General features: G+C 36.9%; 1 protein-coding gene across 1 annotated transcript; it reads left to right on the plus strand.

The window, feature by feature from the left end:
- The first annotated feature begins 5,208 nt into the window (after window positions 1-5,208).
- LOC132954376 (myosin heavy chain, fast skeletal muscle-like) lies at window positions 5,209-10,856 on the plus strand. Its single transcript, XM_061026919.1, has 11 exons — window positions 5,209-5,286; window positions 5,559-5,571; window positions 5,683-5,710; window positions 5,793-5,904; window positions 6,297-6,521; window positions 6,628-6,804; window positions 6,900-7,045; window positions 7,163-7,253; window positions 7,343-7,446; window positions 9,718-9,803; window positions 10,726-10,856. Exons 1-11 carry the CDS (start codon window positions 5,209-5,211, stop codon window positions 10,854-10,856), a joined length of 1,191 nt encoding a protein of 396 aa, XP_060882902.1.
- The last annotated feature ends 4,566 nt before the right edge of the window (window positions 10,857-15,422 follow it).

Genomic DNA, 15,422 nt, shown 5'->3' on the forward strand with positions numbered 1-15,422 from the left:
ACAAAAAGAGTTAGAGACAGAGATTAGATTAGATGGCTAATATAGAGAACTAAATCAACATGGTTTTTCTCTTTGTACCTTTTCTTTGGATTTTTATTTATTTTAATTTTATTTCATGTTGTATGTATTCTTGTATGTTTAAAAAATTATATATAAAAATGTGCCAGGATGAACAAAATATGTGATGAAATATGACAACTTGTAATGTAGTACAACAGCCTGCAATAAAGTATTACAAAAAAAACATGGTTAGAAATGCACAAAAAAATAATCAGAATCTTCAGAATAGAAATATATCCAGGAAAATACTGCTAAAAATCTGCTTGAGAATGGAACAGATGTTTACATCTTCAGATAATATTCTTCCCATTTTAATGATCTATTACACTAATATTTTTTATTGATGATGAGTGTATATGATGCAATAGATTATTTTCTCCAGGATTAGAAGTGATACCTGTGGAGGTCTATATAAAACCTTCTTCCCTGAAATTAAGGAGGCTCTATAAGCCTACTTTATTATTTTCAATATTTGGAAATCGGTCAACAATCTAACTCTAAAAAGAAAAGGAAAGAAAGAAAGGTTAATTTCTCTCTAATTGCTAAAGCATGATGCAGATGGCCAGACAAAAGATCCTGTGAAATTGAATAATTTGAGACCACTGACATGATTGTGCTGTGAAGCTGCTATCTTGCTTTTAGATGAAAGCAGATCAGTCAACAAATAATTAATTTTGATCAAACCGGTTGTCAAGGAGGTCGATGTATAGATCCTTGCTTGTGTTGTATTCAGTCTCTGATGTTCTTCACTTTGGATAAAAGCTAAATGAGTTGTTGATAGATACCATGCCAGGCTCCAAATAGTCAAATGGCCCAGTGTGTCTTTAAAGGATACATATTCAAACTGATACAATTATTTTAGTAAAATGAATTGTGATTGGAAATTTACAAGTGGACAGACTTCTCGAGGCCTGGAGGGGCAAACATCAACTCATATCAACTCATCAACTCATATCGTAAACATATTGTCTATTGTATTTAACCTCTCCCACTACTGCCTTCTTAAAAGCTTATTAACAGAAAGTTTTTAGTTTTATTAGGGACTATAAACCAGAAAAATAAGACAGCCATATGTTAAATACACATGGTTTGAGTTTAAAATGCCTTCCAGCTCTGGATCTAAGCCTAAAAGCTTCATGGGTACAAAGACTCTTTAATAATCCCAACTGGTTTTCAACAAAGCATTTATTTTCTCTAAGTGATTCATTTGTAGAAAAATGTTATCCCATTTCCTCAAGTATCCCCACCTTCAATGAAAAATGTGCTCACTATTTTTCCAATTCTATATGCTATCTGTTTCAGTCTGTGTCACTAAAAGATGGGGTGAAGTCCAGACAACAGCAGGCTTAAGGAAAATATTTGTATTGATAACAAACCAGTATACTGGCCTCTACTTTAAAAAAAAAAACACATCTATGATGGGAATGACATATAGGCTATTGGATTTCAAAGAGACTTATGATTCTTTCATATCAAAATATGGGGATGTTACAAGTCATTGCTATGCACAGCTATTGTCTGTAATACCTTCACCTAGGGATGATGTTTGTCATTTGCATTTTGCATTATAAATGGCTGATGAACCGGAGAAATGTGCCATGTATGATTATTTCATGTCCTTTGAGAATGTTACTTCTCATCCATATCATTTCAAACCTACTGGGAAGATTTGATACTCCTCTTCCTTGTTTGAAAATGTTTCTGTTTACATATGAATCATCAAGAGTAGAAAATATGGCAAATAACGATGATCATAGTTGTAGATGTTGTGGTGATCAGAATGACGTCATCCATTTAGTTTGGTATTGTACTGTTGTTGCATCATTCTGGCAGCAGGTGGCAGATTGTCTAGCTGAACAAGCAATCACTTTACCGTTATCTTCTTTCACTATTATTTGGGGTTTCCAAGATGAGCGTTATTGAACAATATTTTAGTACTTTATATAATTTATATATTGAATTCTCCCAGAAAAACTCCCATTCTATCATTTTCAAAAGAAACTCATTTTAATAAAAATTCAAAAAATAAATACAAGTGCGATTGTGATATAATAACAAACCTGCTATACAGAGGCATGATTATCTTACGTTCTCAATAAAGTATTGTTTGATTTCTTCTGTTGTCTTACTGAAGATGTTTTTGACCTGAATTTAGGTCAAAAGCATTTTGACACTTATATGAACTGAAACATATGTAGATATGTATCTTTGTGTCTGTGTATTATTGCCTATGTGTATTTGATTTTAAATGATGTAGATGCAACCTTGACCCTCACAAGATTTTTTGAAATCATTAAAGGAAATGAAGAGAACATGTTCTTATAAATATGTATGGAAACTGAATTAAAAAAAAACAATTACATTTTCCTTTCTCAGACAAATACAATTAGTGGATCAAATTCTGCTTAGGGCTTGTAAAAAGATCTTGCATTCATGCAATGCTTTATTTGGGATGTCTCAGGGCGACAAATAGATAAAGGCTGCCAAGTCATGCAAGTCTTTGCACATCATCTCTTGGAAGACCTTGTCTTGGAATCTTGGAGCAGAATAAGGTCTCCACTCCAGCTTGGGATGACACCAATCCGTCAGCACAGTGGGCTTTTCATTGAAGTGTACTTGGATTTCACATCACTGTTGTATCCTCCATAAGAGAATATATAGAAACAGGATAAACATTCCCATGCCACACATGCAGCAAAAGATATCACACCACTAATCCAACAATGTGTATTTCTTTCCATGACAAAATATAGAACCCCTTAATATCACAGGACCAACATATAGCATCAAACATATTAGACCAAGTAAGAATCTGATTTTAGGTCTAGAATATTTAGCTTTGCAGAGCATCAAGGTGAAAGCCTATTTCCTAGCACATATCTAAAAAACGTCCTGACTGAATTTTGAATGCATTCTTTACTGATATCAAACAAGAGAGAAAAGGCGGTTCGGTTATTGTTCTGGTATCCCAGTTTCAGTTTTCCACTCAGTCATATATATGTATCTTCCTTCATTCAACTAAACACACACACACACACACACACACACACACACAAACTGGTGCATACAGGACAAAGCAGACAAATACATGTATTGAAGAAATGTTATGATGGTAACAGTACATTAACATATAAGCTATATAGAAAGCTGTTGGTCACATGGAAACTTAAAATTATCCCACAATCTGTTTAAATACATCCTTAGACTAAAACAATTTCTAAATAAGTTTAACAGTTTTAGATTGGAACAATTCACATTCTGGAATGATTTTAAGTTTTTCACGTCTATTTTAAGTAGTGTGAAATTTTGATTTGAAGAAATCATCTTACAGTCATGAGCCCCCAAGATTTGTCGGCATAATCCTGCTTCTTCAACAGACGTCACCTATTTGGTATCAAATGGAGCAACTAGGGGGAGAAATTAATTTTGCCCTCCGGGATGTACTGGGACAGAAATTCAGCCTGCTGCTTTGAGATGGAGAGGCCCTGACATTAGCACGCTTTGCACATGATACCAAATATTAGTTTATTCTCATGGAAACTAGTATTTCATGAAATCCACCATAAGTTAACTAGTGCAATTTCAGCACCACTCCACCAATTGCTGCTGTTGTCTAATTCAGCCATCAAGTTTAAATACTCAAAACCATTGGTACTCAGCCTCGTCCATATATGACTCATTTTATGCAAAAGAGCCCTACACATTGCACCTGCCAGTGTTTTTTTTTTTTGCTGGTTCTGCTCTGTTTTCCTCCTCCTCCACCTCCTCCTCCTCCTCCTCCTCCTCCTCCTCATCATCATTATCATCATCATCACCATGACTGACTTCAAGCTCCAAAAGGGAAACTGGCCTTGACAGCTAACAATTAATATTTATTTTATTTTATGAACATATTTTATAGGACTGCTTTGTTATTTAAAAAAGGTTAACAAACATAACATTAAATCAACATAAGAAAAGACAAAACAGGCAAAAAATATAAATAGTATTTATATTTGGTGTTGATGTCAAAATGTCAGACTACGTCTTGCACTAATTTCTGACTCAGTTCTTAGACTTTATGAACTACATAGTTTACTGTAGTGTTTTGAGACTACAAATCATAGCCTCGCTGGTCGCAGCATCATTATGCTGTCATAATGAATTAGTCTACTTCGGACTGATTGTTTTCTAGGCTATACAGTCAATAGGCATAAAATCATATGTATTTCATATATTTATTCCATATACACATTAAACAATTCAAAGTGAAACCGTTGCTTCTGGCGCCGGTAGGTTATTGCGCTGATGATGAGGCTCGACTGAGAAGCAGGACAGCGACAGTCGCTGTCCTGCTTCTCGATTTAAATATATTTAAATCTATGTGTCCCACGTGTGTGTCTATGTGTAAGTCACATCCAAGGTCACACATTAAAACTTAAGTCAACTGGTTCATGAAAACATGATTCTCCTGGTTTCAAAATCATTGTGAAACTGATGTATGTATGCCACTTCCTAAAACATCACTACCACAAAAAAAGCAACAGACTCAAAAGATCCATGACCAAACTGAGTGAGAGACACTGCTGATCAGGCACTCCCACCCTTTATAAAAGAGGCAGCTCTTGACTTCTGATAGGCGTCCAACACAGGTAAGTGTCTTAACTTTGACCTCAGTTTTGAATGCTATTGATTCATCTGTCAATTTATTGTGTATATTGTATACAGCTGTTTGGTAGAGTTCTTTTATAGTACTGGTCTTGAGATAATAAAATAAAACATATTTCTTAATAATCCATAAAAGCTTTACTAATAAGTTTATTCCAAAGTCTTTGATGAATCTAACACATTTAACACATGACCTCTCTCACCACATGTCTGATTCATAATTTTAACTTGGAAAACAATAGTATTTATATGATTGATGAGGGCAGTTGGGGTTTTGGCAAATAATTGAACTTAAATGAATCAATTTAAAGCAGTATGTATTAAGTTGGAAAAAAACCCACTTTTTTATCTTTACTGTTTCTGTTCCCAAATTGAAACAATCTCCCTACACTAACGTCTAACCCTTTTTTGTATAGGCTCTCTAGGCTCCACAGACTGCACTACTCTACTACTAAGTAATTATGGATTCTTCATTTTTTCAGTCTTAACTAAAGTGCCACCATGAGTACTGATGCAGAGATGGAGGCCTATGGCCCTGCTGCCATATACCTCCGGAAACCAGAGAAGGAGAGGATTGAGGCACAAACTGCTCCATTTGATGCTAAAACAGCTTGTGGCTGATGCTGATGAGATGTACCTTAAGGGAAAGCTTGTAAAGAAAAAGGGATGCAAAGCCACGGTTGATACAGATACTGGCAAGGTAGGTGATTAATATTAAAGATTTCAATCAATCCATCTTTATTTCTGTTTAAAACCTTTCTAAATAGAAGAATGACAGTCTGTCCATGACCATTTTCTCATCTGAGTAACACATTTAATGAACTGTTTGTTTATCATTGTATTTTTATCAGTTCATGCTCACAGGTAAGTCCTGTGTTACTTCCTTTTAAATGTTTAAAATGTACTTATAACAAAAGCTGCAAAAAAATAATAATAATGGCACTTTCTAAAATATGAATCATGTCTTTATTTCAGATCGTAAAAACCAGTCTGTCCTGATTACGTGAGTATATGAAAACCATAAACAGCTATGAAGGTAATTGAAAATGTAGTAGAATGGTAATATTGTTTCTCTTCTAAATCAGTGGAGAATCCGGTGCAGGAAAAACTGTCAACACAAAGCGTGTCATCCAGTACTTTGCAACAATTGCAGCTATTGGATCCAAGAAGGCCGAGCCTACACCTGGCAAAATGCAGGTAAAAATTGATACTGTTAATGCAAAGTTAGTTTATCAGCAGTCAGCCAACCCCCTGCTGGAAGCCTATGGCAATGCCAAGACAGTGAGGAATGATAACTCCTCTCGCTTTGTATGTATTAAAGGGAAAAAAAACACGCTTATGCATAAGCTCATGATATGACTTAAAACCCACAATCATAAAACTTTAAACTGATGTTTAGGGTAAATTCATCAGAATTCACTTTGGAACTACTGGCAAACTGGCTTCAGCTGATATTGAAACATGCAAGTAATTTTCTTTATCTTGATCAGTCACTTGTTTCAATTGAATTGATTACATTTTTTTTAAAGGTTTCATAAACATTTGTTGCCAGAATGATGTAAAAATGAACTATTCTATACTATTATTGTATTGCTGAGGAAAGGTGTGAAGGGCTCATTAAGAGCAAGATCCAACTCGAAGCCAAACTCAAAGAGACGACTGAAAGACTGGAGGATGAAGAGGAAATGAATGCTGAGCTGACTGCCAAGAAGAGGAAACTGGAGGATGAATGCTCTGAACTGAAGAAAGACATTGATGATTTGGAGCTAACCTTGGCTAAAGTGGAAAAGGAGAAACATGCCACAGAAAAAAAGGTGCATAAAACCTTGCTGTACATAAACAACATTCGACATTCAAATATGTTTGTTGAATTTTCAGATATATTGTTGCTAAGTGACATTAAAATGTGTCACCTTTAAGGTGAAAAACTTGACAGAGGAGATGGCATCTCAAGATGAGTCGATTGCCAAGCTAACGAAGGAGAAGAAAGCCCTCCAAGAGAGCCACCAGCAAAGTCTGGATGATCTCCAGGCAGAGGAAGACAAAGTCAACAGTCTGACCAAGGCTAAGACCAAGCTGGAACAGCAAGTGGACGATGTAAGGAACTAACTGTTTTTTGTGATTTAGAATTTTAAGAATGACCATTGTGTCTTTTAACTTCACATCAATTGTCTTGAACTTTTATCTGACAGCTTGAAGGATCCTTGGAGCAAGAGAAGAAACTCCGCATGGACCTTGAGAGAGCAAAGAGGAAGCTTGAGGGAGATCTGAAACTTGCCCAGGAATCCATAATGGATCTGGAGAATGACAAGCAGCAATCTGATGAGAAAATCAAGAAGTAAGTTTTCTATTTGTGTTGATTTATTAATCAACCTCTTCTCAGCATATCATACAAAATACATCACATCAACAGTAGTATATGTGTCAGTAAATCGTTGTTGTAATTCTCATCAAGGAAAGACTTTGAGATCAGCCAGCTCCTCAGCAAGATTGAGGATGAACAGTCGCTTGGTGCTCAGCTTCAGAAGAAGATCAAGGAGCTCCAGGTACACATTTGATTTACATAATAGACTTTGGGAATTCTGAAAGATACTTTTTCTTCCAGTCAATAAGTCATCTTTACCATTATATCTAGGCACGTATTGAGGAGCTGGTGGAAGAGATTGAGGCTGAGAGGGCTGAGAGGGCTAAGGTGGAGAAGCAGAGAGCTGGTGAAGCCTCTCAGAAGCAACTTCCTTCGTAAAATGATCATTCTTACATACCTCTCAACGTAAGTCAACAGTCAGCATTCTGATTATCACTGATAAAGATGATGACTTCTATAAAGAAGTATTCAATGTAGCTAATACTACCTTAGAGATGGAAATATTTACAGGTACGGCTAGTGTAATGTCACAGAGAAATTACACTGACAAATTCTAACATCTGCCACTACAGCCAATTAAGTCTATGCTCAAACTTACAATAGAGGTATGATTCCTGTTCTGGCACATATTACAGTCCAGATTACCTTTGAAAATCTGTTGACTTGCCACTGTTAGTTGTGAAAGGATATGGATAAATGCTGTATAGTAAAAATTGGCTCAGACAACTCAGGCTTATGTGCATAAGTTTAAATCAATCAGTCAATTGTTTGTGTGCAGAAGCAATTACTTATGATAAGAGTTCAAGGTTATTGACAGACGCAACACACAATCCTCGATTAAAAATTGGTGAAGTGTGGTAGAGTCGGTCATCTGATCATTACACTTATGTAAAGGCTTCTTCAAACACTTACTGTACAAGCAATGAATTCTAAATCCATTCCCTATACTCAACATTGACATTTTGTAAAGCCGGACATATAGCTTTGAAACAAGAGTCACACATAACTGATGAAATTTGCCATCTACACAGGCATAACATCCTCTGCACAGCCTTATATCTAGAAGTCTCTGTCATCAGTCAATGCCCACTGGCACATGAGGTCAGACTTGACCAAACAAATAGCACAAGCCCCGTACAAAATCGGATATACCCCTGACAACACATATCACACCATATTAATTTAATAATAGCTAACCAGTGCACAAACCAAAGCCAGTAAGTGAAATGTACAAAATACTTCAAAGATATCTTTGTTGTTTTATTACATTACATATTTTGGGGTCTTCATAAAACTAGACAAAGAGTTTTGCATAAATCATGTAGATCGCCTAAACTGGCAAGACCTAAACCACACTGCAATAGCTCCAACATAATCGTTGGGAGTATAATGTGTGCTATTTATGCAGAATTTTATAAGTAAATATATTTAATGTAGGTTTAATGTTGTGTTTTTACAAATAACACATCTCTAGGAGTTAATACAAGACTAATTTCATTAAGTTTCCTAAATCACATGTCTGACATTATTAATGAGTTCCTTGTGTTCACAGGTCATTAAACCCTTGCTACAAATAAATAACAATGTTTACAGCAAAAAAAAACCTTGTGGAAAGGAATAGTGTTTTCATGTGTTAATAATCAATAATTAAGGGGCGCTGGTGGTGCAGTGGTTGGTGCGCGTGCCCCATGTATGGAGGCTGTCGTCTCAAGCGCGCGGCCCGGGTTCACATCCCACCTGTGGCTTCTTTCCCGCATGTCATTCCCCACTCTCCCTCCCTGATTTCCGACTCTATCCACTGTCCTATCTATCCATTAAAGGCGCAAAAAGCCCAAAAATAAATCTTTAAAAAAAAATTAAAAAATCAATAATTAATGCAAATAGTATTCTTCATAGAATACAGTCAACCTTAGTATTGGAAATATATGTGTGTGCATATACACTGCTCAAAGAAATGAAGGGTATACCTCAATCACAAATTATATCTTGATGAATTAATTGTTCAAGTTAAAAATCTTCACTGAAGACAAACAACAAACAACAAAATGATGTAACAACAATCATCAACGGGTAGGTCAGCGCATCAGTTTGAAGTTGGATCCAGCAGAAAAACACTCTCAGCGTGACCCATTGCATGCAATCTTGACTTCAGTGAATGAAGACAGTAATGCTGTGGCAAAAGCAACATGGGTGTGGTTCAGAAGATGTAAACTTACATGAGCAAGACTCCTCACTTTGCCGACAGCAACCCATTGCTTTGATGGAGAGACACAGGGTGTGTGAGATACCCGCAACTCTACAAGCTGGCTCGGAAAGCTGTGTGTGTGCCAGGAACGTCTGTGCGCTCAGAAAGGGTGTTCTCGACAGCAGACAATATTAAAAATAAAAAGAGCTGTGTCATATTCAAAATCAGTTCAAAGCTGTTTTATTGCAAAAATGAAAGCCCTACTAGGTGCTCAATTGAATTAAGGTCAGGTTACAGTTAGCTATGACATGGAGGTCTGTTCGACCGCCGCAGGATATGCCTCCCCAGACCGTCACTGACCGGTCATGTTGAATGACGTAACAAGCTGCAAAATGTTCACCATGGCATCTCCTGACTCTTTCATGCCTGTCACATGTGCTCAGTGTGAACCTGCTCCTAGCTGTGAAGAGAACTGGGCCCCAATGGAGGATCTGCCAATTCTGGAGTTCTCTGGCGAATGCAAATTGAGCTGCACGGTGCTGGGATGTGAGCACAAGTCCCACCATTGGACTGTGGCTTCCCCACACCCACCGCCATCCTCATTCATTCAGCGTCTGCTAACCATGAAACGGCCTTGGTAAATGGACATCTGACAACTCAAAGTGTTTTTACATCTAACACCACATTCAGCCATTCACAGAACGTTCACACACGGATAGAGGATGCTCAATTTTGAAGTTGGTGCCTTCTTGACCGAGAAAAGGCAGAAAGTGTATTTTTGGCTCGTGGATGAAAGACACCAACTCCCAGAATGCACAGCACCGCAGGCCACTCCCACTAAGGTCCTCTACAGACATTTACTACAACACATACGGCCGTTTCCTCAACTGATTCCGAGATTTCTTCCAGAAGGAATTGGCATCTTGGAAATTCCTGTCAGAAAACAGACTCTATATCTGTGTCCATAGTCAAACATTGAGAGCACCAACACTACCAGTCCGCCCCAGCTCAAGCCGGCCCGGGCTCCTCATCCACACCACGAACATCCAATTCAAGCAAAAGACCTTCAAAATCCATATCAGTTTGAAGTTGAAACATATTTTTTTTTGCCATTGTCGGTTCTTATCAGCTTTCTCCATAGCACCTGTTAGCATAGTTACCAAGCAATATGGCGGACGTTGAGTTTCGATTCTGGGAGTGAGGTCCCACCCACTGATCTGTGATTGGTCTGTAGCTTCAGTGGTCGAAAATATGAGGAACTAGCGTTGTAGTTCCACCCCCGCTAACCACAATAGCCGCTCCTTTTCAGACTTAGAAATACAAAGATTTCCCTTCTCATGGGAAAATGAGGGCTGGATGCACGACCATTCAAAAATACTACCAGGTTTTGAATGATACAAAGCTTAATGCAAATGGGTGAAGTATCCCTTTAAGTGTCCATCAATATTAACTTGTCCTTTTCATACAGATTTGCACGCCACGGATAAAATGGTCGGAGCACTGGTTCAGTGTTTTGCCCAAGGAAACTTTGATGACTGCAGGAGCTGGGGATACAAGCCCCGACCTTCCAGGTTGAGGGATAACAGACTCTACCACTGAGCCACAGCACAGCTGTTCCTTTAATTATTTACAGTGAACACCAACCCAAACCCAGAAGAAGATTAGACTATATATTTCAGCTTAAGTGTTAGGTATGTATGCATCCATCTTCAAAAACCTCAGTAATTTGTTGGTTTGACTTCTGGAGGAAGTAAGAAGAGCAAAACTCAGATTTTTTGTTAATTTATGGATAACTCTCAGCAGTATAGTTTATCTGTCTCCTTGTTGGAACTAAGGGATAGTTCACCTCACAGCATCACACAGCACCATCAGCCCTTCCTCAAAGCTGTTGTCTGTGCAGTGATCAGACCCTATACGGGTTCCATCACATCAAAGTAACTAAGTAGTACCACTGGTCAGAGAGGGTCTAGTAATCAATTTCACTCAAGTTCAATCAAGGTTCACAGAATGAGATGGTGGCCATACTCTGCATGCTTCCCTTTCTTGCTCGAAGGCTTACTGCATGGCCCAGGGTCTTAGCACTCTTCTATGAGGGCTTAGGCCTGGCTTTGAGTCCATGCCTTGCATTGACAGAGATACAAATTCTAGTTAAGGAAGAAGAAAGAAACCGGTCTACAGGCTCGACCACCACTGCAGCCTTTGCAGTGGTGTGTTATAGCCTTGATTCACATCCACAGTGACCTGAGGTCTATTGCATGGTCATTAACATCAACGCTGTTAATTTGTGTTGGCCTCTGACCTTTTTTCAGTGCTGAGGCCTGAGGTAGACAAAACAGGCCTATGACAAATACTTTCTTACTTCCTTATTTCCCTGTCACCATCTCCATGGATATTTGTCTTTCTTCACAACAAACTATTCTGAGTTTGCAGCCTTTTTGAGTGGAGCAACAGCTGTATAAGAACATTTTTCCAAAACCCAACCAAAGAGAAGGGTGCTGAGATTGATCAATATGTGCTGCATCCTTGCTAATAAAAATAAAAGTCTTTAATCAGTATTATTAAAACATTTACTTGGCAATGGAATATAGCAATAGACCGCTCTACCCGTAACACACCTCAGTAACAACAAAAGTCAAGCCAATCATTTTCCTGTTTAGGATGTGGCTCCTGCTGTGTAGCTCCAGCTTTATATGTATTTTTTATTAAGACTTTATCATACCTACATACAGACATTACTTCTTTATTGAAATACATGTGAGGAATACATTATTTGAGAAAATAAATCTTTTTAAACATGGGATATATTGTTAACAACTTCTTAATGTGTCCTACAAATATATCTATGTCTTTATACCAAATACGAATCACTGCTCCCTCCCTTAGCTGGATTTATTTTTGACAGCGATAATACCTTGTGACCTGATGGAAAGATGGCATATAATAAGCCAAGTCATTCCAAAACTTGGAGATTATCCCAAATTTATCCTTAGATCAATTGTCAGTCAGTCATTCAGTCTTTCAAACTTTTCTGCTGTAAAACTGCATAAAATGTATTTATTTGGGCAGAACATTATTGGCATTTGTTATAAACATCCTTCTGGTATTAAATTATCTGAGCTGGCTATCGTTCTGAAAGTCTGATCCAAGGAGCTATTTAATACTTGCCTAGCGTTAATACTAAGCTTATGTCCTGTAACTATACACCAGTGACATTTCAGTGCTTCTCCAAATGTAAAACTCCTCCTCCTCTCTTGCTGTGATATCCAAATTAATAGGACAGTGGTGTCTACTTTTAACTGTGAGAGCTTCAAGTCATTTCACCCTCTAAATTATATGGAACAAATTAAAAAAATTATATTTTGGGGCGGAATCAATTTGCTACTTTACTCATTCAAATGTTTTGCTTACATTATGGAACTATTTCTCCAAGGGTGGAAATAAAATAAAATGTTTGAGAACCACTAATCTAAGGAAAGAAGGCTATTGTGTACTGTACAGATAGTAAAGGCCCTTGGGATACATTTATGATGACTGATGTTTGTACAATAACAAGAAAATAAACAAAGGAAATAATACTACTATTAGTTAATATTAATTAAATGTCAGATACACATGTACAGGTACAAAACAACAATGGCTATATAGATAACAAATTGCTTTGTTAAGATTATCATGTATATGGCACATCTAATGTAATCAACATCTTGAGGTTAACATTCTAGCTACGAGTTGTTGCAATTTAGTATTAAGCATACTAATTACTTTGTTTTGTTAAAGCTCAAGCGTTGGTATAGTGTTGTTGCAGCTGGAAAGTTATATACATTTAGATAGTGAGTGACTGCCATCTGTTGGTCTGGCAGCAGCTCATGCCACAGGGATAAGAGTGACTACTATTTAATCTGACAATGTATGCTTTTTTTCTGGGGTTGAAATATATTAATCAAAGGTTGGAGCATAATTCAAGCTCCTCTCAACCATTTGTACTCTACAAGATAAAAATGAAGAAAAAGATAAACACTTGCAGTTGCTTGGGTTAGAGGTGGTGATAATTTCGCAGTTTTCAATTATATGTAAACTTTTAGATCTCCTGGAGAAGTCTTGTGTAACCTTCCAGTTGTCTGCTGAGAGGTCTACAATACCTTCAATCAGCTGATGACTGGCCACAAGCCCGAGCTCTTGGGTATGTTATTAATTATAATAATGCTTTCCATTTTACAGCAGTACAATAACAAGAAAAGAAACAAAGCAAATAATACTATTCAGTCAGGATGGCCGAGCGGTCTAAGTCCACTAAGTGAATTGTACTACTAGTATATAATATGAATTAAATGTGAGATAGGCATGTACAGGTACAAAACAACAATAACCAACAGAGATCTAGTCCTCATTGACAGCGTAAGCCTTAATTTAACAGTTCTAGAAAAAAAATCCCTGGAAATTTCATGTGCTTAAAGTCTTGTCTTTCAGAGGCTCTTCTGATCACAACCAACCCCTATGACTACCATATGATCAGTCTGTGAAATCACAGTCAAAAGCATCGATGATGTGGAGGAGTTCATTGCAGATGTAGGAGCACAATAAAAAAAAAATAATATTGTTATAATGGATAATAAATAATAGTTTTTTAAATAAATACTATTAAATATATATATATATATATCTCCTGTGTAATGCAGACAGCTATCCACATCCTGGGCTTCACTGGCGAGGAGAAGATTAACATCTTCAAGCTGACTGGTGCTGTGCTGCATCATGGCAACATGAAATTCAAGCAGAAGCAGCGTGAGGAGCAGGCTGAACCTGATGGCACTGAGGGTAACTGCTAAAATAATAAATTCTTATCATGCAAGTGTTATGGTGTGAAAAGTTAAATAGGTAATTAGTATTTTGTTTTTCTATCAGTGGCTGATAAAATCGCCTACCTTCTGGGCCTGAACTCAGCTGACATGCTGAAAGCTTTGTGCTACCCAAGAGTCAAGGTCAGAAATGAGATGGTGACCAAAGATCAAACTGTGCCACAGGTAATACAAAAAATGAGTTGAAATATATAGGATTTGTATATTTTATGAAAATGCTCTTCTGAGAAAATAAATCTGTATTCCTTGTTTATAGGTCTACAATTCTGTCAGCGCTCTCTGCAAGTCCATTTATGAGAAAATGTTCTCATGTATGGTCGTCCGTATCAATGAGATGCTGGACACAAAGCAGCCAAGACAATTCTTCATTTGATTCTTGGATATCGCTGGTTTTGAGATCTTTGAAGTGAGTTGTTGAAAATTCAGTTTAAAAAATGAATTCCTAAATTGCCATGAAATTAATAAATATATTTATATCTTACAGTCCAACAGCTTGGAGCAACTCTGCATCAACTTCACCAATGAGAAAAAATATATTTTAAATGTTTCCAATGTTAATTTTCTCTACTACAAATTCCAATTCAAACATTTAATCAAATATTTTCTCAATCAAAAAACAAATTAATGATGGGTAACTTATTATATATAATATGTGCGTATATATATGTATACAGTTAAAGTTCTATAACTGATTAATGTTTAGCAAAACAGAGGCATCTAGTGGTGATGGAAAGAAGTGGTAAGAATAAGGTAAACTGTGTCTGCCCTTTACAGGGTATGTTATTTTAATTTTATTCTATTTATGTAAAATAAAAGGACTAATTAAACCTTGAAATTATGTAGAACTTTTATCTTTGATGCTGATCAACAGGAGAACTTGAGGAGCAATCACCCTCATTTTGTCTGCTGCTTGATTCCAAATGAAACAACGACTCCGGTAAGAATTGCAGGGAGAAGTTTTGTGAAATGTATGTAACATGGTATTTTAAAGAAATGTTTTAACACTCTTTATTCTTTTTTACCTACAAAGTATATCTTTGTAGACCGAGGAGGACAAGAAGAATGTAAACAAACTTCAGGATCTGGTGGACAAGCTCCAACTTAAAGTCAAGACTTACAAGATACAGGCTGAGGAGGCTGTAAGTAAACTTCAGGGATATGACCAATCATCTAAATTCATTGCATAATGTTAAAACTATACCAAATACAACTTTTGTTGCTAAGTCAGTAAAACTCCCATTTAACAGGAGGAGCAGGCCAATACTCACCACATAGTTTAGGCTGAGAAAGGTTCAGCATGATCTGGAGG

Source organism: Labrus mixtus, chromosome 20 (assembly GCF_963584025.1).
Source record: "Labrus mixtus chromosome 20, fLabMix1.1, whole genome shotgun sequence".
Taxonomy (NCBI): domain Eukaryota; kingdom Metazoa; phylum Chordata; class Actinopteri; order Labriformes; family Labridae; genus Labrus; species Labrus mixtus.

Bases quoted from the DNA above. Each gene is read 5' to 3' on its own strand.
- LOC132954376 (XM_061026919.1), top strand. From the start codon at position 5,209: ATGAGTACTGATGCAGAGATGGAGGCCTATGGCCCTGCTGCCATATAC. The intron at 5,905-6,296 runs GTAAAAATTGAT...TACTATTATTGT, and splicing joins CTACACCTGGCAAAATGCAG to ATTGCTGAGGAAAGGTGTGA. The intron at 9,804-10,725 runs GTGAGCACAAGT...CTTTTCATACAG, and splicing joins GAGCTGCACGGTGCTGGGAT to ATTTGCACGCCACGGATAAA.